Raw genomic sequence first — 27429 nt, 5'->3', positions numbered from 1 at the left:
TTTACTACCATTTATGTTGTTACCGATTTTCAAGCATTCCTCAAAACCATGCGACTTTCAATGGAATTCGTTATTCTCGATCTTTCACAAGTGCCCTTAAAAAACACGAAGCGCATCGCGTTGCGACGAACTCGGACCAACTTTCAATCCTGTTTACCTTTTCCCCACCCCGCCAATCACTCGCAGTTTCGGCCAAATTATTCTCTCTTTTCCCATCCGAGTACTTGCTCCAAGCCGCGCGGTAATCTCAGCTGAACGATCAACAATCGCATCTCGCACTACGGATCCGCTTTTCTTCAATCTTTTCTCACAGAGGCAATTCCCTGAATCTTTTAACAAGATTGGCCCTGTACGGGGAACGGCGCGATGGCACTCGAGCAAAAAATCAAAAAAATAAAATAAAAAAAAAAACAAACAAACAAAATTCACGCACGCTCACATGCAACCGAAAAATCTGAGGCGATTCAACGCTCCACACACACACACACACACACACACACACACACACACATACAACTCACCGCGCACTCTCCGTATCGATCGCGTTCCTCGACCTCTCTCCGTCCTCTCCATTCTCACTCTGTCCTCGCCAGGAAACGTTTCCGTTTATGCAACTATATTACGAGCTCGTTAAGAGACCATCGCGAACAGCTGCCCTACCTTTCCCATCTTTTTGCCTCCCCCATTCACATGCTTTCATAAATTTTCCTAATTCCGAAATTACCTCGCGTTCGAATAGACTTTTCGTAATTAAAACAATCCGGAGGGCCCTTCGAAGCATCTGGCGCTCTTTCCTCCGGTGGATTCTGAGGTTACCCCGCACATTTTATATTTTCCCATCGAGTTACCCGATTTTTGCGATCTTACGGCCCATCAAATCATCGCAATTTCAAAAACTTGAAAAACAAAGTGCGGAGAACGACTTTAAAGCTCACACTAAATCGATGTCACCGACCTCAGTATCGGCCTGAAAAAGCTGCTCGTCAAAAGTTCTTATCGAAGGACCCTTCAAATGCAAATTTTCATTGTCCCGAAACATAGTCGAATACGTTTCAAAACGATTATTCACATAAGCGTAATTAATGTAATTTCAGTCACTAGCATCGTCGATTAAACCGAAAATCCGCCGTCTCAAACAGAATTACACATCCCTACATTAGCATCCGTTACGTAATCATTATTCGTGCGAATCCCAACTCGGCTTTCATTCAAGAACAAACAATGAATAAGAAGCATCTCCAAGCGTCGTCCAAAGCTCTCCATACTCCCGGACTAATTGTGGCTTACATTTATCGACAGGGAAACCATCACTCCGAGGGTCAGATCCCCGATTTCGTAACTCGACGTTTATTTCGTAGTTACAAGTTCATCGGACGTCAAGCTCCGCGAGCTCATTTAGTCACGGCGACAATTATCTGTACGAATAAATGGATATCGATGAAAAATCAGTTTCATCTTTTCGTCCATTTCGCAATCATTTTTTTCGTCGTCTCCAGACAACCGTGTCATCGTGTTAGGAAAGTGAAGAATGACTTCGACAAGCAATTCAATTGGATTTTGATTTTGTAGAAGGAAGAAAGGAAGAAGAAACGAGGGAGATAAAACGAGAAATGTGGAGGGTACATTGACCCATGGTCGATCACCTTCGTATACACAGAACGCCATAGACACTCGCGAATGTTGACCTCACGCGTTTCCGGTCTCCGACGATTCTCCCTGGACTTAACTGGAGGTTGTTAAGCTCGTTGAATCTATTCTGGTCCCAGAGAAAATGAGTTTCTTCACTTTTTTTCTCCTATTCGAATGTTTATCTCGTTAGTTTGGTTAGCCGACCGACTGGAGAATATTATTTCATCGTTTTCTCGGTTGCTCATCGAACAGACGTTTTCAATTGTCATTTTTCGATTCTACTGGCTCTTTCGTACCTAACAAATGTCCTGCCTAAGGCCGCAAGTTTGAGATGAAAACGCGCGAAACTGTATCTTCCGAGTGACCGTTACGGAAATTACTTAAATCCTCGAGTCTACTTTCCCTGTTCCAAATTCCAGTGTCCGATCGCCGCCTCACCACTGCGCGCCCATGGCATATTCTCCGAGGAAGAATCTCGATGAACAAATAGCAGGGGAAAAAAGTTTTTTCTTCTCGCCTAACTTTTTGTTTCGATTTTTGTGGAGGATCACCGTCGTTTTCCCACTTTTTCTGCTTTTTATATCATTTTTGTTCACTTGGAAAATTCATTCTTCCCACAAAGTACGAAGACCCTAGTACGTTTATTTTCCGTTCGACGAAAAAAAATAAGAAAATCATTCGCTCGCTATTTTTTGTCTCCGATCCAAAAAGATCGAAGTACTTTAACGTGTGCCAGCCATTTTCCGAGCACGAATCCACCTTTTTTTCAATATGCTATTCTCTAATCTTCTCCCAATCGGAGGGACGTAGATGAGCCGTGGATAAATAGATTTGGCGCTGGTCGCTCGAGCACCGTTGATCGTCAAGGTCGCCTGTGAATCTCCGACGCCAATGACGTCACAGATCATTGACTTCTTGTAGACGCGAGGCTCGACCTCGCCTGCTCTAAACCTTTTCGTCCGCAAAGCTTATCCTCTCTTCGTCATTCATTTTTATTTCGCTCGACTTTGCTGGCTTCCCGCGATGCTTCAACGATTGAGGCGTCGACAGCTTCGTTTCTCGCTGATGAGTATTTTTAATCGGTACTCAAAATCAATTCGAGCTTCATCCTCAAACCGTATTTATATACGGAACTTTAAATAAAAATGATTGAGTCAGTGCGAGCGATAAAGTTCGCGAGGAATCACATTATTTTTGCGGTTTCGCGACTCTACATACTTTTTCGAACGAAACGATCCCTCTCGTTGGTAAAAAAGAAAGCATTATGGATTCTTAAGAAAGAATAACTCGAACCTTATCCTTGACTGAGCGTATACAAGAACATCCGGATCTCGAGCTAGACTTTATTCGTCTGTCGTCGCGACCTCGTCGCTCGTCTTGTCTGAAAATTATTCTAGCCAGCCAATAAGCTTTTTTTCTCTTAAATAAAACGTCGAATGAATGCTCTGCTCGTTCACGCTCGAAGGTCTTCCGTAACGTTTACCGTCGCCAAACGGCTGTTAACGTTTTTATACGCGGTTTAAAGTCGAACAGAAAAAAAGCCGTTACCATTGAAAATCGTGGATCACTGCCTACGCAAAGTTCTCCGAATTAATATCTCAATATCTCTAAATGTCGTGTAGTTTGCCTCACCAGATAAGCACAAAAATCGTGGGCAAATCGTCGATCGAACGAACCAACGTAATCGAGGCCGTTCCTCGAAATACCGTCGAAAATAACATTCAAAATCGTTCCGTCTTCAGCTCGATAAATCATTTTTTCCCTTCGATACTTGTATTTCAAAGATCAAACGAAAAAAAATTAAAATCTGAATAATTTCGAAAACAAGATATTTTATCCGCTCAACCATTCACTTTAATCGTTTCTCCAAATGCATTTTCATCGAATTTCTTCATTCAAATATTTTCTTTTCCGTAAGACGGAAAAAAACTCAATTCAAATCCATTATCGCTCGAAAAAGCTTAAAAAAACAACGTAACTGAATCAACGAAACGTGCTTTTTAATAGTTTTACAAAAAATCGAGTCGCTACAACCTACGAAAGAGAACGAAATTATTGGTGATATAAAACCGATAATAACTTTCAAGTTGACATCCAGTCATGATCAAAGTTTCGTCGAATATTATTCATCCTCTTATCGAACAATGGACTAGTGTCTCGGCATCGAGCTTCTCCTTCTTATCAGCTTATCACTCGCTTCAATCGGTCTTTCTCACTTCTTCTTCATATTTACTTTCAATTTTTCCTATATTTCTGTATGCATGAACACGCACTCACAGAGCTGAGTACTCATACGTTTATGCCTATTATTATTTTGAACAACCTCGTGTGTTCCGAGCTCGAGCAGAGGAAAGATAGCACAACGATTACATTAATTAATCGTGCCTGATGTCGAGCTCGCACGTGTGACAAGACGAATTGAAGAACACCTTTTTCCATGTGGACGATCGTTCGATAGGTTTTTCGAAATAAAAAATCATTTGGCCGCACTCTTTATTGATACTGGGAAAGTCTTCGTTTTTATTGAATATCTTCGTAATTCGTAGACTGTTAGTGTCACGATATACTCAGTGGATTAGAGACGATGATTTTTCATTGAGCAGTTTTCCTCTCGAATCTACGTTTGAGGAGAATTGGAATATTTTTTTAGTGAGTGTTCAGGACTTCGAGAAGAGAATTTTGTTCGATGATTTTAGTCAGAATCGTACCGTCACTCTGACGAGTTTCCGGTTCGTGGATTTGTTTACTGTATGAATTTATCAACCGGCTGAATGGTTTCTTGTCGTTTTACCGTTCATGACCTTGCGAAAAGATCGATAAATGACGGAAAGTAAATATGAACAAACGATTCGTCACACGAATGCCAACAAGTTTTTCACCTCCCTTCGCTCATCAAACACCTCGATTCTTATTTCCGTTGACTCGTCCACGATGTTGCCATTGAAGGAGGTCTAGTTAAGATTGTAGTATACACTTTGGTGTACACATGATGTGCTCTGACGTCGTGTCCCATTTGAAGGTCTTGTGTGCACAGGTGAAGGTGGTCAAATTCAGCTACATGTGGACGATAAACAACTTCAGCTTTTGTCGAGAAGAAATGGGCGAAGTACTCAAATCGTCGACGTTCTCGGCCGGAGCGAGCGACAAACTCAAATGGCAAGTTATTTAATTTTTCCAGTGACTTCATTAATTTTTGTGTCTTGTCTTGTCGATCGCAGCTTTACTCAAAACTCAATTTTTATCCCAGTAAAATGTAACGGATCGTTTCACGAGCTTCGCTTATATTTTCAAAATTCACACTGCAATTTTTTTATCAGAATGTTTCTGTTAACGATGTATGGTACAAAAGTCTAAATATTAAGAAATTGATCGAATTTGGTGATAATGTCCTTCAACATCAAGTGCGAAAACACAATTTTTTTCACAATTTTCTTCTGCTTAGTTATCGAGTAATTACGCATTAAAGCAGATTTCTTATGCCCTTTATATATGGAAACGCTGTGTTTATACACGTGAACTTTAGTGATAAATTACTTGATAACTGTACAGAAGAAAAATCTTTAAAAATTTGTGTTGTCAAATTTGGCACCAAAGAATATGTTCACCAAATTTTATAAAATTCTGATAATTTTGAAATTTTTTATGTTTTTAGCATGGTTTAGCATGGCAACATTGTAAGCCTTTACCAAATATCCTTAACAATGAAATAAAATTGAGAAAGTAATGTGGAAGAAAAAATATCGTTTTTGTGTCGTAACGTAGTGATTGAATTTCCCTGGAATATCACCGTTTTTGCTTCGCTAAAAAGTCTATTTTAATCGTCTGTGAGCCTCGTTGCAATATCTTTTTGAAGCACATGAATACCTCCGAGGATTTTTGGAACGAGTGTTCTGAACACGGCCATAACTATAAACGATCACTTGATATAGACACCCTGAAAATTTTAATTGAAATCTGCTCCAATGGCAGATTTAAATTGATTGTTCGATTGGTAAAACTAGTTGGTGACCACACTCAATAATAAATTCTGTGTACATGTTCATGGCGTACGAGCAATTTAAAGCCCATTGTCTCGTTCTTTTAATAGATTTAACTCACCAAGGACTTTGAAAAACGATAACCACAATAGTAATAATGACAACAAACATCGTCGAATTTTGCAGTAATAAATATGAAATGAAAACTAGCACAAAACGATCTTAGTTTATTTTTCATTTGAATGAGATTGCTTAGAAGCCGTATCGATATTAATAAGCCTCTTTGTTTATAAACAAGTTTGACAGAAATAAAGCTCTTTTTGTCACAGAGAAAATGTTGGTCGAATCCATAAAAAAAAATTCTTTTTTTTCCTCAGGTGCCTGAGAGTGAACCCGAAGGGTCTCGATGAGGAGAGCAAGGATTACTTGTCGCTTTACCTACTTCTCGTATCATGCAACAAATCCGAAGTCAGAGCAAAGTTCAAATTTTCAATTCTCAATGCCAAAAGGGAAGAAACCAAAGCTATGGGTGAGTGTAATTATATTGAAAAATAAATGAATAAATGTGAAAAAGGACTCTATTGCATAAAATGAAAAATGGTTGATGAAATCTTAGCGAATTTCTGCTCACCTAAAATATTATCAGGGTCCTGAAAAACGATTGATCGATTGAGTATACTTTAATTCGTTCAACGTTTTTATGGTTTCAGAGAGCCAACGAGCTTACAGGTTCGTGCAGGGAAAGGACTGGGGATTCAAAAAATTCATACGAAGAGACTTTTTGCTTGACGAAGCGAATGGATTGTTGCCCGATGACAAACTCACGATATTCTGTGAGGTATATACCTTTGTATGTTATGTTGCTATTGTCTCAATAATTTGTCGAACCAGCGGTTTCGCCGGGCTCTAAAACACCAACGATTTTTTTCTACTCCCCCCCTCCCCCCACTACCCCCTCGTTTCGCAGGTGAGCGTCGTCGCCGATTGTACCAACCATCCGGGACAGAGTAATACGACACCCTTCAAAGTACCCGAATGTCGGCTACCCGATGATCTCGGGCTTTTGTTCGAGAGCCAAAAATTCAGCGACGTCACACTTACCGTCTGCGGAAGGGAGTTTCAAGCGCACAAAGCGGTATTAGCAGGTAAAAATTTATGCATATTTTTTGAAATTTATTCATTTTCCAATAAAATTTTCAATCGATTTGCAATGATATTCGACAAACGTCGAGTTCGTTTATCAGCATTTTAAATGAATGTACAACTGTCGAAGATATTTGAATATTAACAAAAGATTACTGAAAGATATTTTATTTTGAACGCTCTGATTATTTTTGTTTGTTTGTTTGTTTGTTTGTTATTCGTTGAATTGGTAAAAGAAATTTTGACTAATTATTTATTTTTCGCTAGCTCGCAGTCCCGTATTTTCGGCAATGTTCGAACACGAGATGGAGGAACGCAAACAAAATCGTGTTGACATTACCGACGTGGACCACGAAGTACTCAGGGAGATGTTAAGATTCATATACACGGGAACAGCGACAAATCTCGAGAAAATGGCGGACGATCTTCTAGCAGCGGCGGACAAGTACGCCCTTGAGAGGCTCAAAATAATGTGCGAAGAAGCATTATGTGGAAGCCTCGCGATAGAAAATGCCGCGGAAATATTAATACTTGCCGATCTTCATAGCGCCGATCAATTGAAAGCGCAAGCCATAGATTTCATTAACACGTAAGAAACACTTTTAATTTCTACAAATCTTGCGAAAAAATTAAAATTTTTATTGCAACATGAAATTAAAATCGAATAATCTCAATAAAATAATGATTAAAATATAACATTAAACTCCAAATTTTAAATTTGACTTGCTGCAATAAAGAAATTTCTCCGAATTCTTTTGTTGGGAATTTCTGGTCATCGTCGTTCGAAAATTTTTTTTGTCCAAGTAATGTTGATTATCCAGTGAGCAATATCGAATAATTCGAAAATTGTTGTTTTTCGACAGACATGCGACGGACGTGATGGAAACATCGGGCTTCAAGTCGATGGTAACCTCACATCCCCACCTAATAGCGGAGGCTTTCCGGGCGCTGGCGACCCAACAAATACCACCGATCGGTCCTCCCCGTAAACGTGTAAAACAGAGCTGAAAGCAATCACCTCTTGCACCCGGCACGACGACGACCTCATCGCCGCCTCATCTCCATCCCTCTTGAACTTTCGTGTACAGTGATGATCGATTAGTGCTAAAATAAATGTGTTTCCTAGTGCGCCAATAACTTTGTGTGTATGCCAGTGTGTGCGAATGTGTGGGTTTCGTTGATTCGAACGTGCCCGAGGCATGAATATTTGTGGACAATATAATTACGTATGAACTGAGCGAAAAAAAGGAATAATTATGAAAATGGAAGCAAACAAAGTATAAGAAAATGATTATAAATGGGACAACAGTTTGAAACAATATTTTCAACCTCCTGGTTATTCGGTTATCGCGTCCTTCTCTCAACCCGTGCGCCAGATTCTCGTGTTCAATGGAATATCGGACAGTGCAAAAGTACGAAACAGGAATCACGATAAAGAAAACCGAGTCGTGGGTGTGAAACTGAATTCTTGCAACGAATCGTACGAAATATATGATATCACTATGCATTTTTGCGACTTTATATGCATGATGAATTAGTAAGAAAAACAGGACGTAAAAATGGAAAAGGAAGAGAAAAAGAAACACCAATGAAAATGAATTGATCTCGAGAGAGCGCCCATCTCAAAAGAAATAAGTGCCCGGGCAAAGCATCGCCGTGTTCACTAGTTTGCATCATCGGTCGTCAAGTTCTTCACCTATCCACAAATGACTTCGCTCGAGTGCAAACTCTCAGCTCGTTACACGAATCGAAGATGCTCGAAGATGAATATAATTCGGTTTTTTTTTTGTCAACCCACAAGACTTCGAGTACTTTGGTAAATATCAAAAAGGTTAAAATAGAGAGAAGTGAAAATATCAGATATGAAAGAACTGGAAAGAGTTTGATGTCGAACGCAGGAAGGAGAAAACTAGTTGGAAAAAGTGAGAACACAGTGTGACTGGAGAACAAAGGACCAAGACCGGATCGGAGGCACACCATGATTGATAACCGACACACAAAAAGTTGTGATAAGATGGTCGCTTGTAGGAGAAGAGGGAAAAATAGGCGGGGGGAAGGGCCGCGAAAAACATCCCAATGTACCGAGCCCTCTCTCTTCTCCCTTCCCAACGACCAATTATATTCGAGATACTTTGTTCCTTTTGTCGACATGGATCAAACATGGAACCTTCCGACCGCAAAAGCCCCGGAGAGATTTTGTATTCGACAGAAATTGTCAAATCGAAAAAAGAAAATAATAAGATCCAATTAAAAAACCTAGAGGGTTGGGAGAGAGTCTTGAGAATAAGGACGAAAATCGAATGAATATTGATTAGAGAAAAGAGGCATGGAAATGTTGAGGGCTAAGCGGTATTTCCCAGCCGGGGGGGGGGGGGCCTAGACACTTTGTTTATTGAACGAAATAGTGATTTTTTAATTGTAATAAACGATAAACGAGAATGAAAAAAACAAACAAAAAACAAAAATGAAGTAATACCGCGTGCAAAACAACTCTTCCAAAAAAAAAAAAGAAACACGGGGAAAGATAAAATGATTCTAGTTAGTGTTTTTTATGATCTCTTTTCTTCTTAAATACGGATGATACGACTATTACTATTGATTACTGTTGAAAGAAAAATGCTACACAATCTGTGACCCGCTCCTGTTCTCTCCTCTCGCCCATGACCTCCTCCCTTTCAACCTTGACACAGTTTCCTTCTCCAGTATTTTTATATGTTTTTTGTCTGAAAATATGTACCCATGCGCGAACCTTAGGGTCAGTACGATAATAATTTTGTAAAGTCTCACTATTACCATAAACGAAGAAACAATTGCAAACAACAGAAGTAAAAGAGAACAAAATTTTAATCGCTGCAACGCGAGATAGTAACGAATTTTTCCCAACCAAAAATGGTTCATCGTAAAAGTGAGCAAATTTATATAAATTATTATTGTGATTGCGAGTTTAGGGTTGTCCATAATTTATCAAATTTTTTCATTACTTTTTGGGCGTTATTCGTGAGAAAAATTCGAGAATAAATAATAAACAAATGAATTTCATGAAACGTCTATTAGACTCGTGAGAAAAAGTTATGCATACAAAAATTATCTGTGAGGTTCGGCATTTGAAACACTGAATATGTTGTTACGGGAGAGGAAAGTTCCAATGATTTGATGATCGATGAGATAACGAGACAAGAAAAAAAAAGTTTAAATGAATTGTATAAATAAACGTTAGTCAATTATAGTATGAAAAAAAATGAAAAACAAAAAAACAAACAACAATATTAATCGTTTTTGTGTAACTAATTATTGAATCGCAGCGATGATGAGAATACGGAAATACAAAAAATTATGTGTGGTGAATTGAATTATGGGCAACCGAAAAGGCAAACCAGCGAAAATATTAATAGTAAAAATGAATAAAAGATTGAGAAAAGGAAAACAAAACAAACAACAAAAATCCACGAACAAGAGGACTAACGAGAAATTAAGGAAAAGAAAACAATAATCTGTCGTTTAGTACTGTACTGGCTTCCCGATCCTACGACCTAGTTTTACCGAAAGTTTTAAATGTTTAATACCTTACCATTTACATTAATGATGACGAAGATTAATGCCATACATGTTCTGTGATAAGTCCAATGTAATTACTGCAACTGTATCTCTGATTCCCATCGATTGTCGTCGAAAAAAAAGAAGAACGAAAACGAAAAAAAAAAACGATACGAAAAGAAAAAAGGGCGAAGACCACCTTCTAACGATCCCGTAGCCAGTGAAGTTATTCATTAAGAAGAAACTGATTAATTGACCGATCGGTCCCAAAGCCAATAATCGACATCTGCGAACGTTATTCGAAGCTTTTCACTGTACATATCTTCTATTTTGTAAGTACACGAAAAACCAATGAGCAAGCGATTGAACATCGAAAATTCTTTGACTTTTGTGTTATCTTTTCTTTCTCGACCACGCAATCGCTGTTGTCTCGTTTTCTTTTTTCGCGTATATGATGAAGGAATAAAAAAAAAAAAATAAAATAAAATGAAAATGAAAATTCAATCGACTACGGATTGCGCGCTCTAATCGATCGATCGATCGATGCTTCTATTACACATTGTGATAATACAAATTAAATACCGCTAGGTGACCTAACGTATCATCATCGTCATAATTAGAATAATCGGCGAGACCCCCGAAGGATTCTCAAGATTCGATGGGATCGAATATCGTCTAGATAGAATTTTTCCACCTTTTTGTACAAGACCTCCTTCCGGGCCATAGTTTGATAAAGATCAAAAATAATAATGAAAATCAATTTGAGGCAGAAACGAACTTTCGGTGGAGCGCGTTGTTCGCCGTCCAATTATATTGTAATACGCTTCGTTCGAAGAAATTTATTTGTTACACGCTTAAACGATTAAGAAAAAAAAAACAAAAAACAAAAAATACCGAACTTTGGGACTGTCGGGCAAATAAAGCCGTAATTTTATTTGTAAAATCGGACGTTTTTTCTGATGGCTAATATTAACCGAATGACAGTTTTGTGAGCATTCATTCGAAAGATATATATATATATATAAAAAAACATGGTTTAAACTGCAGCAAGAATATGTGAACGCATGACTGGATTATTTGATAAAATAAGTACAAGTAAGACAAGTGTTACCTCATCATAAAAAAAAAACAAAAAACAAACAAAACGAAGAAGAAACTCAGTACGTTTGTGTCAAGGGCTACCACTGCATCGCGGTGCGGTACACTTCCATTGTATGTTGCATTTAACAAGAGGAACATTTTTAATCCCATCTTTTTTTTGTTTGTTTTTCGTAACGAACGCGTCTAGTAGTGGTAGTTGCTGGTACAGAGTACTGCTCATCGATCCCAGCTCATATACAAAAGTTCATTTTTCCATTTATTTTAAGTCATTGCACCACATCAAATAAATTACATTTTCATTACATAATCTCGAAATGATGATAAATATGAATGATTTTCACTATCCCTCGTTTTGTACGCTATTTTAATGAACGACGAGAAGTCAGTGTCATTAGTTTTCACTCGGCTATTTTGCTTGAGAAAAAGAATTTTAGTGTTTTACATTTGTTTTCGGCGTTGGTATTAAATTTCTTTAAAATAGTTTGGTCAAACTTACGTTGGAGCTTGATCGCAATTTTGCAAATTCAATGGATATTTTAAAACATCAAAATGATTTTGGCATTTGTGCTACTAGCGATGACTACGGATACGGTAAGTGTAATTTTCGAAATTTCAATTTTCGATACATAATTTTATGAATTTATTAATTTGTCCTATTATCTTTTTTCTAAATCTGTATAAAACAGATTTATTATGTACAATTTTCGCCAAGAGCAATGTATAAAATGTAGAAAATTAATGGACTTTACTTTTTTAATTACTCACGAACATCATGATAATTTGAACGACAAGAATAATTCTTTCTGAATCTGGTATGTATTGATTCCACTATTTTTATAAAGATACATTGTATTTTACCAATCGGATGTTTGATTCAGTTGCACTTGGGATGAAATAAGTAACCATTAGGAAGTAGGAATAATGATATATTATTAATAAATATGCACATCTCGATCTTATAGTTCTAGGCTTCTTTGAGTGTTGAATAATAATGAGGTGTTAATTTCTTGACAACTTTTCTGTAGACGGATTGAAAAATTAGTTTAATTGGTAAGAGTGATAAGAGCTTCAACAACGTCACCCCTGTGTTCCCTCAGAGTTCGTTCAGCCAAATTTCGATTTATTTCCATCTCTTTCATCTGCCATCAAACGAAAATTGTAATAGAGAGCGAGCAAGCAAATACAGTAAATATTAGAATGGGAAAAAAGATAATCATCTTACAATAAGATCGACATCTTCTTTCTTTATCGAAACTTTCAGAAGTTCTTTTTCTTTTGCTTTCTTTTCTGCAGCCTCTTTGTTACGGCGATCTCCAATTATACTTAGTGCCTAAAAAAAATTGATATGATTAGTTTGCTAAATTTGTTGTCCATATATTTCAAACGGTAGCTAGGCTGAAATACTTTGTCATGAAAAAAGTGATCCTTGAGATGTAAGATCTTTTTAATATCGGTTTTACAGTTTTGAATTCAACAAAAATTTTGATATCGAAACCTGGTACTGTGGTTCTTGAATTTTTTATTACTTTCATTTTTGCAGTTTGAAAATTTATTCAGAATGGACTGAGGATGAATAATATTTTTTCGAATCAAATTACATGTAACCAAAAAATGTTGGATCAGAGTGAGTCTTATTTTGAAGTCAAAGGAACACAAAGTTGAGGTTATGATGAACTGAAAATCATCTGATCCATCGCTTTCAACTATCATTCAATAGAACAAACTGGTTCTCAAGGAATTTTTAAATGAACAATGATGCTGTTATTAAAGACGTCAGACGATCAATTTAATAGATGAATAACCGATTTTACAGGTTATGTTCGGTCGAATAAATGAGCAAAATATCATATATCGACTGGTTCTGTTAACTAACGCGAATTTAAATCCAAACAATGATTACACGAATTAAGTTTAGTTAATTGTTCTCATTGAACATAAAGTTTAACATTAAATAAACAAATAGAAAAACCCACGTGCGTGTGGAGTACTCAGCAACTTACACTGGAAAAGCCTTCGGATGATGTTATTTCTTTTTCCTCAGCGTAGTCGGTAACTTTTTCTAAATCCGCAGCACCGCTATCGTATTTTGCAGCTTTTTTCTGCGATTTTTCTTGTTGCACTTCGTCGGAATCACCGTTTACATCCTCGTCCGCCATTTTCGTTTCGGCTAAAGCAAAGCAATGAAATCAAATTGTGTTTGTATTGTGCTGCGCGTTACGATAATAGATGGCGTAAAAATGAATCGTTATAAAACTTGAAAAACAATGATAGCAAATCCTAACGGAATATTTTCCATAATTTATTTCCGTCTATTTCTCTCCAACTGTGCATTTCTATATTTTTGAGTCGATCCCCGATGTAATTTTAAAAGTAAGTATGAAAAAGAAATTTGGAATACGCGAATCACTCGGAAATTTCTGCCAAATTCGAATGAACTTGTCACCGAGCATCACTTATTAAACAAAGTCGGCTTGTGAAACGAACGAACACATATCAACGAACCAGTCGCAACAATTTTTAGAAAAATATTATTTATTCACAGTGTATGAGAAATAATACAATATTATTTGTTATCAGGCCTAAGAGGGGTTTCACGTAGAAAAGGTTCATGCAACACTTTGTGCAATCGCTGAGCTTTCTGCAATCCAAATCCTGGACATAAGGACAACGCATTAGGAGTTGCTTTCAACAATCCTTCAATAGTGCCGTAAGTAGACATCAGAGTCATTGCATCTGTTTTATTTACAGATCTTACGGTTGTTAATGCTGATATTATCTGGAATGACAGTATATCAAACATTCAGTTAGATGAATGTTTCATAAAAAAAAAACAATTATTCATTGATTCCATGAGAAATAATTCAGTAAATGAAGAATAAGAACTTTCTAGCAAATCTGATGAAACAAATTATATGCTCTCATATTTTTGTTGCTACTACAGTTCTAGAATTTTTACGATTATAAGTACCTTCTGTTGAGGATCAGCATTTGTTCGTTCCATAATCAAATCGGGTGGTTTGTTTTCATAAACTTTATAAGTTTCAATGATTCTGCCAGCATCCTCTGCATTCCATGCTAACATAAGAGTCAAATCAGCCAACAGACAGATCCGGGTAAGATGTTTTAATGAATGGTGAGGCTCTGGTACATCTATCTGGTATCGCAAATATTTATGAAAGCATTACAGATTGATATAAAAAATATTATTCCGAAGATTGCTCAAAAATGGTGAGAATGAAACTGTTTGCATACAAGTTTACCTGAACGAGTAGAACTCTTAAGCCGTAAGCACTACCCAGTAGTTTTAAGCGCTCATGAATATAGTCAGGATTGAGTTGGTGATATCGAACTGACAGGAACAAAGCACATACGTTCGGACCCATTACATAATCCGGTACAATATCCGAGTATTCCCATATGACATTTCTAATGTACTTCAAAAGAGGATTCCCTCTCTAAGATGTTTTTGAGCAAGAAAGAAATAATTGAACCAGTCTGATGATAATATATTTCATAATTCATAATATACTCTCACAATAAGAACAATTTTTATTATTAATACCTGTTTTGGATTCACCGACAGACCAGTAAATGTTGTTTTGACTCTTGATAATCCAGAAGTACTTTCCGGCAATTCATTTTTAAAGAATTCAGAATTTTTTAGATCAACGAAAGCATCTGAAGAAACATAATTTCTTTGATAAATCATCAAATAAACCAATTTCCTATTTCAATGAATATTGTATTTTATTTTGTATTTTACTGACCTGTGAAAGAATCAACTTTCGCTTGTTTTGGCGCCGACCCAGAATCATCTTTATCTTCTACAATCTTGTCTACCTTCTCCATTATTTTTTGCGAGTTCTATAAAAGTAGATCCGAAAATCGTAATTATACTTACGATTTTTCATTGACACTTGACTTTTGATAAGCTTGGCGCCCACAAATTTTCCCGGGAACTCATTAATTCTTTACTGTTCGGTTAGATCTTGTATCAGCTGTGTACGTTTTGGAGGTTAGAGCGACTTTTCTTGGTAGCAAAATGTCGAATCCCGAGACTCTACCGAGTCTCTTGATATTCAAACATTCGTATGGATAGATAAAATGTTGACGTCATACACCGAACAAAACTTCAGTGGAACATCCGCACGAGGAGTTTTCAGGGATTCACCAAACCGATAAAGAAATTAGTCTGAATTTTTAGGCGACTATAGATTTTACAAATACCCAAACAATTTTATATATTTACAAATATATATCTGTGTAAATCATTGCAGTTTTTAGACAAAGTGTTTATTTATCATTTTCTTTTAACAAAGTGGAGTTTTTGCCGCATGAAATTTAGGTTATTTATTTACACACATACCTTAACCTACGAATTTTCCCTTATTTTTATATACTCATCGAAAACATGATTTCACACTTGACTTCCAGTCATTAAAATTCCTCCACAACAATCATAGGCATAACAGAATTTTTTACTATTCATACCAAGAGAAAGCTTAAGTCATTTTCGATGTTATCACATTTAAATTTGTTCACAGAAAAAGATTTTTTGCTTCATTGAAATGACCTCCGCTATGTGTATAAAAAAGATAAAACCAACAGAATTTTTAGTATCCTAGCCAGGAGTGAACACGATCTCTCGAATACTCGGATAGTATTTTTACATTATTTTTACTACATTTTATAATGTTTAATACATTTATAATATTTTTTGCATCTTTATATAAGTATCATATAATGCTCATCTTTGAATTGTGCTACACGATCATATTGATGCTAAAATGAAACGATATTCTTATATCATTATAATATATAATGAAACATCAGTAATTCAATATGTATTTGCTCGTAGTGTCGGTACTATATATTTGTTTCATTGAAGCAACACAATTTAGAAACAGTGAGATTATAATTTTTTGATGATTTCATTTATTCAGAAAATTGATTATACATTTATGAATTGAGATTATGATATCCAGATTAACAAGTGACCCGACAGCGATTGTTGACATGTCATATATATGTAACAAAATAGTTTTCTGCGATTGCAGCGCCTCCTTATTTCAAGGGTTTTTGCGGACACATTTATGAAGCACGGTTTGTTCACTCCTTCTTTCTATTCTTCATGATCCTAGCCATCAGCTCGTTTTTTCATGTAAACGTAAGTGCCCTCAACCGGTCGAAGAATAATTTCACTGTATTTCTTGATTGTGTCATGATTTTCGACACTTTTAAAGCTGAATTTTCGTAATACTTGAGCCAGCGTTAGTTTAGCTTCGAGCATGGCGTATTTTTGTCCTATGCAATTTCTGAGACCAGCACTGAACGGTATGTATGCATAGGGATGTCGATTCTTAACGTTTTCTGGAAGGAATCTGTCAGGATCGAAGCGCAGAGGATCCGGCCATATTTCTGCATTCCGATGTAAATTGTAAATTAGTAAATTCACCCTAGCGTCTTTCGGGATTGTGTATTCACCTGGAAATCACAATGCAGAGAGATTATTTGAACAGAATTTCAAAGCGCTGTTGCGAAACGCGTGTGTCACTGAAAAAGGGGAGGGCTCGTGATGGAGTGGGGAGAATTATTATTTACTGCTCTTCTCCAGCGTATCCAAGTCGTTTGTTTACTACATTCGACTTTGTCTTTGTTATCGCGCTCAGAATCATTTTCAAACTAACATTTCCGGAAGAGCGTAATTCCTGACTTGATAATTAAAATGTAATTTATCTATTGTAGCTGTGCGAATATTCTAAGGAAAATGGAAATAGTTGAGTCAATGACGAATCTAATAAAATTATCAATATTAAACCCGGGAGATGGAATAATTCCGAAATTTTTTTTTCGCAACATTCGTGAGTGTGACAATTCAATGAATTGTGTTTTTTTTTTTTACCTATTTGCAAATCATTTACGAGTGATCTGCTCACGCTAGTAGCACTCGGATACATTCTGAGCGTTTCTTTAATAACTCTTTCGAGATATTTGAGATTCGGCAATTTTTCCAATGTCGTTCGATCGTCCGCGTCACCGAGTACTTCATCCAATTCGTCGTGAACTTTTTTCTGAACATCTAGCTCGATTCCAAGACAAAAGAGAGTCCAGTTGACGAGAGCTCCAGTTGTATCGTGACCCTGATCAATGAAGTAACGAAAATTAGTAAAAATCCCATCTGCATGGTCGATTTTTTTTTACTTTTTTTGTCAAATTCTCATCTGCTAAATTGCTCATTGATCAAAAGGCATAATTACCGCGAACATGAACGTGCTCGTTTGGTCTATGATTTCTTGGATCGTCATAGGGTTGCTTTCGAGCTCATTGGCCTCGAGCATCAGGTCCAAGAATGCCCTTCTTTTGCGTTCACCTGTTAACTCAAAATTCATTTTAGTGAAGTGAGGCATTGAAAAAAATGAGAATTTGAAAATTATGTCGATACTGCAATGAGGCAATCATTAAAAAAATGTTTTTCGAAAATGATGTTACGACGGAAAAGGGAGAAAAAAAGTTAATCACCGAAAATTTTACTCCCCTCCGACACATCGTTTTTGATGATTCCGTGTTTTCGTTCCTGCTGCTTTCTCTGAATAACCTGAAAATGAGGAACGTTAGCCAATAAGACTACAAGGCAGACGTTCTACTAAACTGATTGTGAGAAAAAAAATTGTTCATTGTACTGAATCTATTTTGTTGAGCAAAAATTCTGTAAATTCAGCCGAATGATTTTTTTTTTAACAATTCGTGAATATTAAATTGAATGAATAACTCGTTCATTCAATTGAATATTTTTTTCTCAGTCTATTAACTCATGATACAAAGATGCCCGGTGACAGTTAACGCATTTGAGATTAACAAAAAATGTGATGAAACTCCTTACTTGAGTGCAGAGATCGTGGGTCGTTTCTACAGCCTTTTTGAACTTTTTCCCCATTGCAGTTTGGTAGAAAAAGATATCCGGTTTTAACCAAGGTCGAAAGAATCGGTAAGTCACCGCTTCGCTTATACTGTAAGTCATGAAAATGTAAGACAGCGAAAAGAAAACACAGGGAAAAAGTTTGATGCGCTCTTTTCCAGCGTTTTTGACTTACGTGTGTATCGCGTCAATATACTCGCTGTGGACTGCTTCTTGAGCGTGCACATCGACCCCCATTGCGGTTTCTGCGGAATGATTTTGTCGTGATTTATGTATCGCGTGATAAATGAAAAGTCACCTATTCCAAAGAGGTTGGTCACAATATTGAAAAAAGAGTCTGAAATATTACCACAGATTATATCCAAGGCTGCTTTGACGCACAATTCAAAAATATCGAAAGGCTTGTCCCCGTGAATTTTCATCTCTCGTTCCAAGCAGTCCGTTAAAATTTTCGCTTTGTCAATCATAATTTCGGAAAATTCTTCGAGAATTTTAAAATGGAAGGCCGGAGTCAACAGCTTCCGAGCGTGCTGCCATTGCGTTCCTGATACAAGAAGCGTTGTTACAAAATTATACAATTTTTTTCTATACGAAAATCACCGAAAGGCCTCATGCTGAAAACCGTGAAATTACTTCCAACGCGAAAAAACGTCGTTTTATCGACGAGTTTCTCGCTTGAACAAACGAATACAAAAATAATCAAACGCACCTGTCGAAGTCAAAAGTCCATTTCCCAACCACGGCATCAAATAATGATAGATGTCGGACTTAGTTATTTCCGTGGTACTGCGTAGTATTGTCTGAAAAAAATCAAATAATTACTTATAGCTTGAGATTGAAGGTCACAGGTGTATTCCTTGAGACTGAAGGTCACACTTCGCTTTTCAAAACACACATCGCTGTACTGTTCATATAAACCAGTTTGCGGGGATAATTTACCTCGAGATATTCTGGTTTTCGGATGTGTACAGTTCCAGTGGTGCCCAGCCACGTGCATATGATACCATCTTTGAATCGATTATTCACAGCTTCGAACCAATCGAGACGATCTGCGAAAAGGATCCATAATTTTTAAACAGTTCCCACAATAACCAAATTCTGTCTTCAAACTCATTTTTATTTCTCTAGCATTTTTCAGACTGCATCAAATGAGAGCGCATCGAGAAGCGATGAGTTTTATCGAAGGGGAAATAAACAGTAGACAAAAGCTCGTCACACTTGCCTTTCTTTTCAACAGTTAAGAGTTCTAAAATCATGCCAAAAAGTGGAAATTTGTACGTCGGACTCGGTATTTTCTTCATTTTTTTTCTAAACACATAAAATTCGTAACATCGTTTTCCCCCAAGGTACAGAACGAGTCCGAGCACCGAAGCGAATAGTAGCAAGTTGACGATCATTTTTAACTTCCACTTTTGATGCGAGAATCAGAAAGTAAGCCTCCGGATAATCAAACGCTTCGTACGGGTTTGTTGACAAAACTAAAGAGTTTTGTCTCCGTTGATACGAAGTACGAGCCGAACGTGTTTATCTGAGCGAGGTCAAATTCTGTTTCGCTACACAAATCTACGTGGGATTACTGGGACGCAAATAACGCAAATATAATAAAAATATTTCACTGCAACTGTGGAACGACTTCCGAGCGCACTGGCTAGTTCAGGATGACTGATGAGTGCGAATCGTGACTGGGGACGCTCTACCGGATTGCCTTGAGAGTCGAGTTTTATTATGTAACACGTCCAGACATTTTCTCCATCTCGTTGGCACATAATGACGAAAAATAGTGCCCCGTCATTGATAAAATGGTAATGTCATCGTGACTTTGTTGCGATATTTATACTTTTGTTTCATATTGTTGAGTCACTTGAAGGAGGGAGTTCAAGCGCAGGGAGTGGGTTATTTAGGTGCATGGATAAATTTCTACGGCGTGCTCGCCGTAGAAAGTCGGTTCTGATTGCTCGGGTCGAGTCCAGCAGCTCGGACAGAACACGGTGGGAAGAAAAGTCTCTTGTAACGTGTGGTACGATAGGACGTTGAAACGTAAGGGTGGGGGAACATCATGGTGGGGGAAATATCCTATCCTTATACATTGGGCGACGTGGCTACTTTTTTAAGATGGTTCCTCCACTTAAATTTGGCATACGTATTGTTTGACATATGAACAAAATACCTCTATAAAATTTTAACAAGTTTCATCATCCCGAACCCGAGATACATGTAATTGAAGTTGACTCAATTAACACGTAACATATGGACCATGCATAGGCAAACAGCACATTATTTATTCTACCGCTAGTAATAAAATTAGGAAGTTTAGAAAAAACGATGAGGAGCTGGAGCAGGATATCACAGATATTGTGAAAAAAAATCAAGGTGATTTACCATCTAGTTTGGCAGATATAGTCTCGAGAAGTACGAAGGTTTAGGCTGCATACGATATATTTTGCAAGCGAACAAGCGAATGTCGTCAAGCGAAAAAAAACGTTGAAATTCGACCAGAAAGATCTAACGACAGATCTCGGCGATGCTGCAGAAACTTGAAAAAAATTGTGCGTGCCGCGCGAGTCTCTCAGGAAGAGAATGCGAATAATACTCGATCTCTTAGTTCTCTTATTTTAAAAGAAAAAATAGCCTTCGAGACATAACAAAACAAACAAGCTTGTCTGACTGATTTTATATCTCCGCACATGATTCGCAACATCGCGTACACGATTTTTTTGTAAAAGAAATAATACATGAATAATTTAAATAAAATATATAAGCAATTGTTAAAAAAATAACGTTGAAAGTAAATTCATATTGCCGCTCTTATAGGCTATGCTTTTTGTCGGTACAGCAATTGTTTTATGATCAGCTGAGCAGCACCGTTGCCGGAGTCTCTATCGTCTGCGAGCCCTACGTCACAATTTCATTGAATTTCGGGAATATATTTGTTAATTTTGCAATAATTATGCGGTAAAATTTGATGAAAAAATTCGAGTAATTAAAAAAACGATCAAGCTACTCATCAATTCACGTTTTATCAAAAAATCTTTGACCCATCATGTCAAAAAAAATGTTCAAAGTAAGTCTCCCATTAGGTCGCGTGTATAAGCTAAATTATTAAAAAATTAATTTCTCGTAAACGAAACGGTGAAAAAAAAAATTGGTTTGATCTCAGGATAATGTCAAAATTACACTGGAATTTTTTCGGACTGTAATCTTTGAAATTGAGATATAATCCAATGTCCTTAACTGCTGTAAGTTCGCCGCGGAGGAAACGTTTCTCAGGGGAACATTTTAGCAGTTTGAGTGCAGGATGCTCCGGTTACTGAGTTCTTTGAAACTCCGTTGCGTGGTTATTGCAATTTGTCGGCTACTTTAGGCTCGTCAGATGAATATTGATTGCTGAAACAAAGTGTATCGGCTAGGCACGTTCTCTGCATAGGAAAATAAGAATATTAATATTGCTCCCAGCCAAATGCGTAACGCGCCGTGCGCGATGGATTTTACTTTATTTTCAGAAGAGGCCAATATTGTATTCACTTAGTTGTTGGTAATGCACAAGAGTGATAACGCTAAATAATTCACTACATTTGTATCGGACGATTTGAATATTTTAGTAAAAACAGCGGTTGTCGAGCTGCATATCGCCGATGGTGGTTCGAAGGCTGTCACGAACGGTATGTACTTCGAGTTATACGGGACTGAAAATGTTCGCTTTAAAGTGAGAAGAAGGGGAAGAAAAACTGGCTTGATTGAGATACCGATAAAATTAGCAGCCGCGTTCCATAATCTCTTGTCATGCGAAGGAATATACCGTCGGAGTATGACGTCACCGTACTTTTTAACACTGGTGTGGCTGCCGACGCTTTCAATAGAGCATTTGCGCAGCACCTGAGTCAGAGCAGCTTGGTTTCCAACGTGGCATACTTTCGCCCGATACAATTCCTCGGGCCGCCGCTAAACGGTATGAAAACGTAAGGATGTCTATTCCGACTTTCTTCTGGGAGAAACCGGTCAGGATCGAAACGGAGAGGATCAGGCCACGTCGCAGGGTCGCGGTGCAATATGTAAATGGCGATGCTCACTGTCGCGCTCTTTCGGGAAGTACGTACTCGCCTGAAAATGCAAGAGAAACATTGGTGCATTCGAGTCATTTCGGAATTGGATGTTTTGAGAAAATCGCCAGGTATACGCGACGCTCCTTTACCCAGTGTTGTATCCTCCGCGAGCTTCAGGCTGATAGCAGGCGCACTTGGGTAAAGCCTGAGCGTCTCCTTGATCACTCTCTCGAGATAGTACTCGAGATTGACGACGCTGAAGTTTCCAACGTGAACGAAAAAAATGTTTGTAATTCACCAATTTTTTATTTCACGAATCGTTGGTGCAGCTTGAAAAACTACGAATCGCAAATTTGGCAGGGAACAAAATAGGAGAATTACTGGAATTATTGGAGAGTTTTTTTCGATCATTTCGTTGGACTCTAACGTTGGAAACTTCAGCGTCATTTGAGATTGGGCATTCGCTTCACAGTCGTCGTGTCGTCTGCGTCACCCAGAACTTCATGGAGCTCCTCGTGAACTTTTTTCTGAACTTCCAATTCATTACCGAGACAAAATAATGTCCAAGCTATGAGCGCTCCAGTTGTATCGTAGCCCTGAGTGCATAATGCGAGTTGTTAGTACCTCATGGAAACAAAAGTTTGATTTTGCCTTACGTGCATCTTTATATATTTGTAAATTTTCAAAATTCAGTCGTTCTGCTTTTAATGGTTTTCATAAATTCGCCATTTACTGACAGTCCAACTGACCGCAAATATAAAAACTTCGTCTCGAAGTTCTTCGAACGACAACGGATTTCCTTCTGACTCATTTGCTTCCAACAGCAGGTCAAGAAAAGCTTTTTTTTTTACGTTTCTCTGAAACATTCGAATAAGATTTAAATTATTTTTCTTCTCTAATTCGCTATCTTTTCGTGCTACGATAAGGATCGAGACAAGCTCGTTTTGTCCCTTGTTTGACATGCCATTCTCAGCGCTACGTAATCCTCTTTCTCTTTGTTTTTCCTTCAGTATCTGCAAGTTTAAATTGCAATAAATATAAGTGGCGTGTCCGCGAAGACCGTCACGAAGGGACCAGCTATCGAGGACGGGTATTTAAGTTGAACTTCAACTCTGTGTTAAAAAAATATTTGTAATTCGCCAATTTTTGGTTCCACGAAGTATCGATGCAGGTTGAAAAACCACAAATTGCAAATTCGGCAGGGAACGAAATTGGAGAATTACTGGAATTATTGGAGGCTTTTTTTTACACAACTTCGTTGGATTCGAACGTTGGAATCTTCGTACTTTTACGACAAGTTACAAATTCGAGGTTTTATTGCCTCGAGGCCAATCGTTACAAATTCTTGTCAAAGACTGGCGATTTTCAGTTAATCGGTAATTTTATAGATTCGGGGTTTTCCTCCCTCATACAAATACAGCCTGAATTTCATTCTAGAAGCTTCGATGTTGACATCGAGGGTCGATGACACTCGTTCAGGACCGTCGATATTCCGTCATCGATACATTTACGCTGAGAGCGCTTAATTTATATACTCTTTATTTGATAAGCGCGATATACGAGCACTACTTAAGTGCGAAGGTTGCACAATCGGTATCAGTATTTTTCAATAACTTGAAGTAACTTATTTATTTTCCATTGCAACTCCAACACTGTTTACAATTGTTTTATGTCGTTGGCGTATGCATAATATTACGAGTAAGCAAGCATTCAACTCGACCGTTTTACACAAAATTGTACAGTTACAGACCCAATCTTGAATGTTTGCGAATCGACGACGATTTTTAAAAATTTCATTAACGATATAACGAAAGGCTCGATAAAAGTAGAGTAAAGCTCTATAGTTTTGAATTCAATCGATATTTAATTACGAAATGCTGAAAAATATGCTAAATTGGCGGTAAAAATGAATTCTCTTTCGCGTTTGAAAATTATTTGCAGATTGCATATTATGAAGAAATTGAGTTGAGCAATCGAAATTAAAATAAGTCAAATGATGACGAGAGTAAAGAAAAAACAAAAATTGCAAACTAACAGAAAAATAATGGAGGTTTCTGAAATCTCGGTGTTACGTTAATTCTTCATATTTCAGACGAGACAATTTCCTTTGCTAACGTTTCATAAATTCATTTATTTTTCATACACCTTCTTGTATGTTTTTACAATTCATCTTCCATTTCCATATTCCAATAATTTGCACATGCCATACACGTACTCCTTTGATAAACACTGTAGTGCAATCTGGCAAGCAGTAATCAAGAGATATATATTACTCACGCGAGTGCAGAATTTGTGAGAGCATATCTCACGAGCTGCTTCGAACTCTTTTCCTGTCGTTGTTTTGTAGAAGATCCAATCCCACATTAACCAAGGTCGAAAAAATCGCTTGAGGGCTATCGTCGTAATTCTGTAGTGATTCAAAACATGTGATGTACATTTCAGCACTTTTGGTTTTCAGCTTTGTTGATTATCAGGCTTGATGTAATCGAAACCATGACCCAACTTAACTCGACAAGCCTCGTTATCTACTAGTTTGTTTTTTTTCGCTCTATTTACCGAGCTGGAATAAATTTCATGTCAAAACTCCAGCATGTTTTTGTTTCGAAAGTTATTGATAAAATACGAAAAGATCGTATTCTATGTATTAAGGTATAACTGGATGGATAGGCTCGACGAAAAATTATATCTTGATCGGAATTTCCGTACTTCGTGATGCAATAAAAATCTGAAAAAATTCAACAACATTTAGAAGGCTATGAACAACAATTATCAATAATAATATTGCCCAAAAGTTAATAACAAATTGTTTAAACAATTAATTATTCAATAATTTTGCGTTTTGAATGCTCATGATTTTTTTCAGAATTTTCGTGGATTTTTGAAATTCCCTTTTTTAAATTGTTTAGGTGTCTCTATTTGTACATTTTTGATCCAGTAACCTTGAGACTTTTCAAAATTTATGGTAAATATGTCTTCTAAAACATATCCAAAATTCAAATTTTTTAAAATTTTTTTCAAAATTTTTTCAAGAAATTTCAAAAATCCACGAAAATTCTGAAAAAATTCATGAGCATTCGGAAAAATACACACATTTGATTCGTAAAAAAAACAATAGGTCACCGCAAAATTATTGAATAACTGATTGTTTAAAAAATTTGTTATCAACTTTTGGGCAATATTATTATTGATAATTAATTATTGTTCATAGCTTTCCAAATGTTGTTGAATTTTTTCAGATCTTTATTGGATCACGAAGTACGGAAATTCCAATCAGATATAATTTTTGGTCGAGCCTATCCATCCAGTTATACCTTAACTGAAATTAAACATTCGAGTTGAAGCGAACCTTGGAGTAAATAATTGAAATTCATTTTTCAAATCGTTTCGTAAAAGTCGATGACAATAAAATCTGAAAGAAGTGAATAAATTTTTCTACACCACTGATTTTCTTTCGATACTGACTACAGTATTGTCTGTGATCCGACACGAGGATGAAGGGTGTACTTTACAATGACGATAACGCAATGGTAAACAAATTCTATTTTGCATAATGCGCAATGACCGACTTCCTGGGGTTAAATAGCAAAAAATATATCTTGTTTCACGATGTGGTCAGAGCTTTCAGAATCGAAAGATATTCCAGAGACCAAGACAACGAAAAACTCACTTGTTCACAGCTTCTCGGTATTCGTTTAGTTAAAAAATTCGGGAGTTAAAAACAAAAGTGTTGATTCAATGTCAATTGATGTTATTGGAAGAGTTTTCTCCATTTAACTGCAATGTTTTCGGAGGTAATGAATCCGCAGTTTGATCTAAAACTATTTTATTCGTTTAATCACGTTTAACCTTATTGTGACGATCATATACTTCATCGGCACTTTGTAATGCCACATTTCGTTGTTCCAATGACTTTTTTTCCCAGTAGGCTTCGAAACGTCATGGAAAACTTGCAAGACACAGAAAATTTGGCTAAATTGATTACCGCATATAATATCAAGGGCACACCGCTCAGCCATGGCAAACATGTCGACAGGTTTGTCACTGTGAAGCTCAATCTTACGTTCTATACAATTGATCAGTACATTAGCCTGTTCGATCATTACTTCAGAAAATTCTTCAAGGATACTGAAATGAAATGCCGGAGTTATGAGCTTTCTACTGTGCAACCATTGAGCTCCTGAAAAACAAAATTCAAAATGATCTCTTCAGCTCAGCGATGATGGCCGAATTAAAGTCCTCGACCCAACCAGGGTACCAAAAGCTCGTATCCATCAGATTTCGTGATTTGTGAATTGCTTCGGAGTAATACCTGAACGATTATTGAATTTCTACTTAGACGGAGGAACATGAGATGATCATTATATTGATAGCGTGCTCTTACTTTTTTACTTCGATTCAAAATTGTCATGAATTCATTCACAGAAGACTGATCAGTTCTTACTGGTTCTTACACTGCTGAAATTTTGACGTTTTTGTTAAATCGAATTGACAGTACATACTGGAAAGTGCGGAACCGCTCAAAGTAGAAAAACGATAAAAATTTGACTGAAAGCTTCACCTCAATGTATTCCGGTTTCTGAACTTCGAAGATAGGCCGAGTGAGTCAACCACGTGTGGAAAATTCCGCCTTCGAATTGGTTTACTAGCCTCTCGAACCACGACAGTCGCTCTGCAACGAGACATTTTCTATTTTCGTCTTCGTACAGAATAATCTGTCACTTGAGTTGAAAATGCTGCTAACCTGCTTGTGGCAGTTTCATCAATTCACAAATCAAGCCGATGAATGAAATCGAAAATGTTGGTCCAGGAATTTTGTTCACACGCTGACGAAATACGTAGAATCTGTAGAGTTTTTCTCCCACGATGAGAGCCAATATTGTGACAATTATCAACGTGGTCATATCCATTTATCTTCGTAAAAACTCCGAAGATACCGATAGATCAATTCGATTCTGTGTCGAGCGATAGAAGATATTTATACATTTATCGAAATGTCACTTTTCATATAAAAATTCATTGTTTTAAAAAAAATACAGTGAACGAAGCGTGTCGTATCAATAGTCAAATTTGTACTACGAAGTATTAACCC

At 37.1% G+C, this 27429-nt stretch overlaps 4 protein-coding genes and 1 pseudogene across 9 annotated transcripts in view; 1 reads left to right on the top strand and 4 right to left on the bottom strand.

Moving 5' to 3' along the window:
* rdx (BTB/POZ and MATH domain-containing protein rdx) overlaps positions 1-11691 on the top strand; it is a 124820-nt gene extending 113129 nt beyond the window's left edge. For all 5 annotated transcript variants that reach the window (XM_043428693.1, XM_043428702.1, XM_043428710.1 and 2 more), the window contains 6 exons: positions 4664-4785; positions 5984-6135; positions 6317-6444; positions 6574-6751; positions 7017-7338; positions 7613-11691. In XM_043428693.1, the coding sequence (XP_043284628.1) occupies positions 4664-4785; positions 5984-6135; positions 6317-6444; positions 6574-6751; positions 7017-7338; positions 7613-7757 (1047 nt within the window). In that variant the 3' untranslated portion in view covers positions 7758-11691. The remainder of the gene's footprint in view (positions 1-4663; positions 4786-5983; positions 6136-6316; positions 6445-6573; positions 6752-7016; positions 7339-7612) is intronic.
* LOC122416104 (huntingtin-interacting protein K) lies at positions 11620-13574 on the bottom strand. Its single transcript, XM_043428802.1, has 3 exons — positions 13385-13574; positions 12607-12714; positions 11620-12523 (listed from the first exon to the last, which is right to left on the bottom strand). Exons 1-3 carry the CDS (start codon positions 13538-13540, stop codon positions 12428-12430), a joined length of 360 nt encoding a protein of 119 aa, XP_043284737.1. The 5' UTR covers positions 13541-13574; the 3' UTR covers positions 11620-12427.
* Positions 13575-13898: 324 nt separating this feature from the next.
* Ercc1 (DNA excision repair protein Ercc1) lies at positions 13899-16140 on the bottom strand. 2 transcript variants are annotated; one of them, XM_043428778.1, is made up of 6 exons: positions 15286-16140; positions 15152-15220; positions 14947-15062; positions 14645-14839; positions 14353-14538; positions 13899-14160 (listed from the first exon to the last, which is right to left on the bottom strand). In XM_043428778.1, exons 1-6 carry the CDS (start codon positions 15293-15295, stop codon positions 13948-13950), a joined length of 789 nt encoding a protein of 262 aa, XP_043284713.1. In that variant the 5' UTR covers positions 15296-16140; the 3' UTR covers positions 13899-13947. The 2 variants fall into 2 exon arrangements, with proteins under 2 accessions (XP_043284713.1, XP_043284704.1); XM_043428769.1 differs by having other exon boundaries at positions 15152-16140.
* A 156-nt stretch (positions 16141-16296) lies between these two features.
* Positions 16297-20000, bottom strand: LOC122416016 (cytochrome P450 4C1-like). The gene is made up of 10 exons (XM_043428677.1): positions 19523-20000; positions 19240-19349; positions 19010-19100; positions 18650-18844; positions 18476-18545; positions 18265-18391; positions 17904-17979; positions 17642-17754; positions 17287-17524; positions 16297-16868 (listed from the first exon to the last, which is right to left on the bottom strand). The coding sequence occupies exons 1-10, from the start codon at positions 19695-19697 to the stop codon at positions 16522-16524; spliced, it is 1542 nt and encodes a 513-aa protein (XP_043284612.1). The 5' UTR covers positions 19698-20000; the 3' UTR covers positions 16297-16521.
* A 956-nt stretch (positions 20001-20956) lies between these two features.
* Positions 20957-27247, bottom strand: LOC122419287 (cytochrome P450 4C1-like; annotated as a pseudogene).
* Positions 27248-27429: the final 182 nt, after the last annotated feature.

This window comes from Venturia canescens, chromosome 1 (assembly GCF_019457755.1).
Source record: "Venturia canescens isolate UGA chromosome 1, ASM1945775v1, whole genome shotgun sequence".
NCBI lineage: Eukaryota > Metazoa > Arthropoda > Insecta > Hymenoptera > Ichneumonidae > Venturia > Venturia canescens.
Note: the sequence above shows the minus strand (reverse complement) of the source record. Positions and strands in the feature narration are given on the sequence as shown.

Excerpts from the sequence above, each read along its gene's own strand:
- LOC122416104 (XM_043428802.1), bottom strand. The coding sequence starts at position 13,540 with ATGGCGGACGAGGATGTAAACGGTGATTCCGACGAAGTGCAACAAGAA. Across the intron at positions 12,715-13,384 it reads CATCCGAAGGCTTTTCCAGT|GCACTAAGTATAATTGGAGA; the intron begins GTAAGTTGCTGA and ends AATTTTTTTTAG. Across the intron at positions 12,524-12,606 it reads AAGAAGATGTCGATCTTATT|ATGAAAGAGATGGAAATAAA; the intron begins GTAAGATGATTA and ends GTTTGATGGCAG.
- Ercc1 (XM_043428769.1), bottom strand. The coding sequence starts at position 15,233 with ATGGAGAAGGTAGACAAGATTGTAGAAGATAAAGATGATTCTGGGTCG. Across the intron at positions 14,840-14,946 it reads TGTCGGTGAATCCAAAACAG|AGAGGGAATCCTCTTTTGAA; the intron begins GTATTAATAATA and ends AAAACATCTTAG. Across the intron at positions 14,161-14,352 it reads ATGCTGATCCTCAACAGAAG|ATAATATCAGCATTAACAAC; the intron begins GTACTTATAATC and ends CTGTCATTCCAG.
- LOC122416016 (XM_043428677.1), bottom strand. The coding sequence starts at position 19,697 with ATGATCGTCAACTTGCTACTATTCGCTTCGGTGCTCGGACTCGTTCTG. Across the intron at positions 19,350-19,522 it reads CTTAACTGTTGAAAAGAAAG|ATCGTCTCGATTGGTTCGAA; the intron begins GCAAGTGTGACG and ends TCCTTTTCGCAG. Across the intron at positions 17,980-18,264 it reads CCCACGATCTCTGCACTCAA|GTTATTCAGAGAAAGCAGCA; the intron begins GTAAGGAGTTTC and ends CCTCATTTTCAG.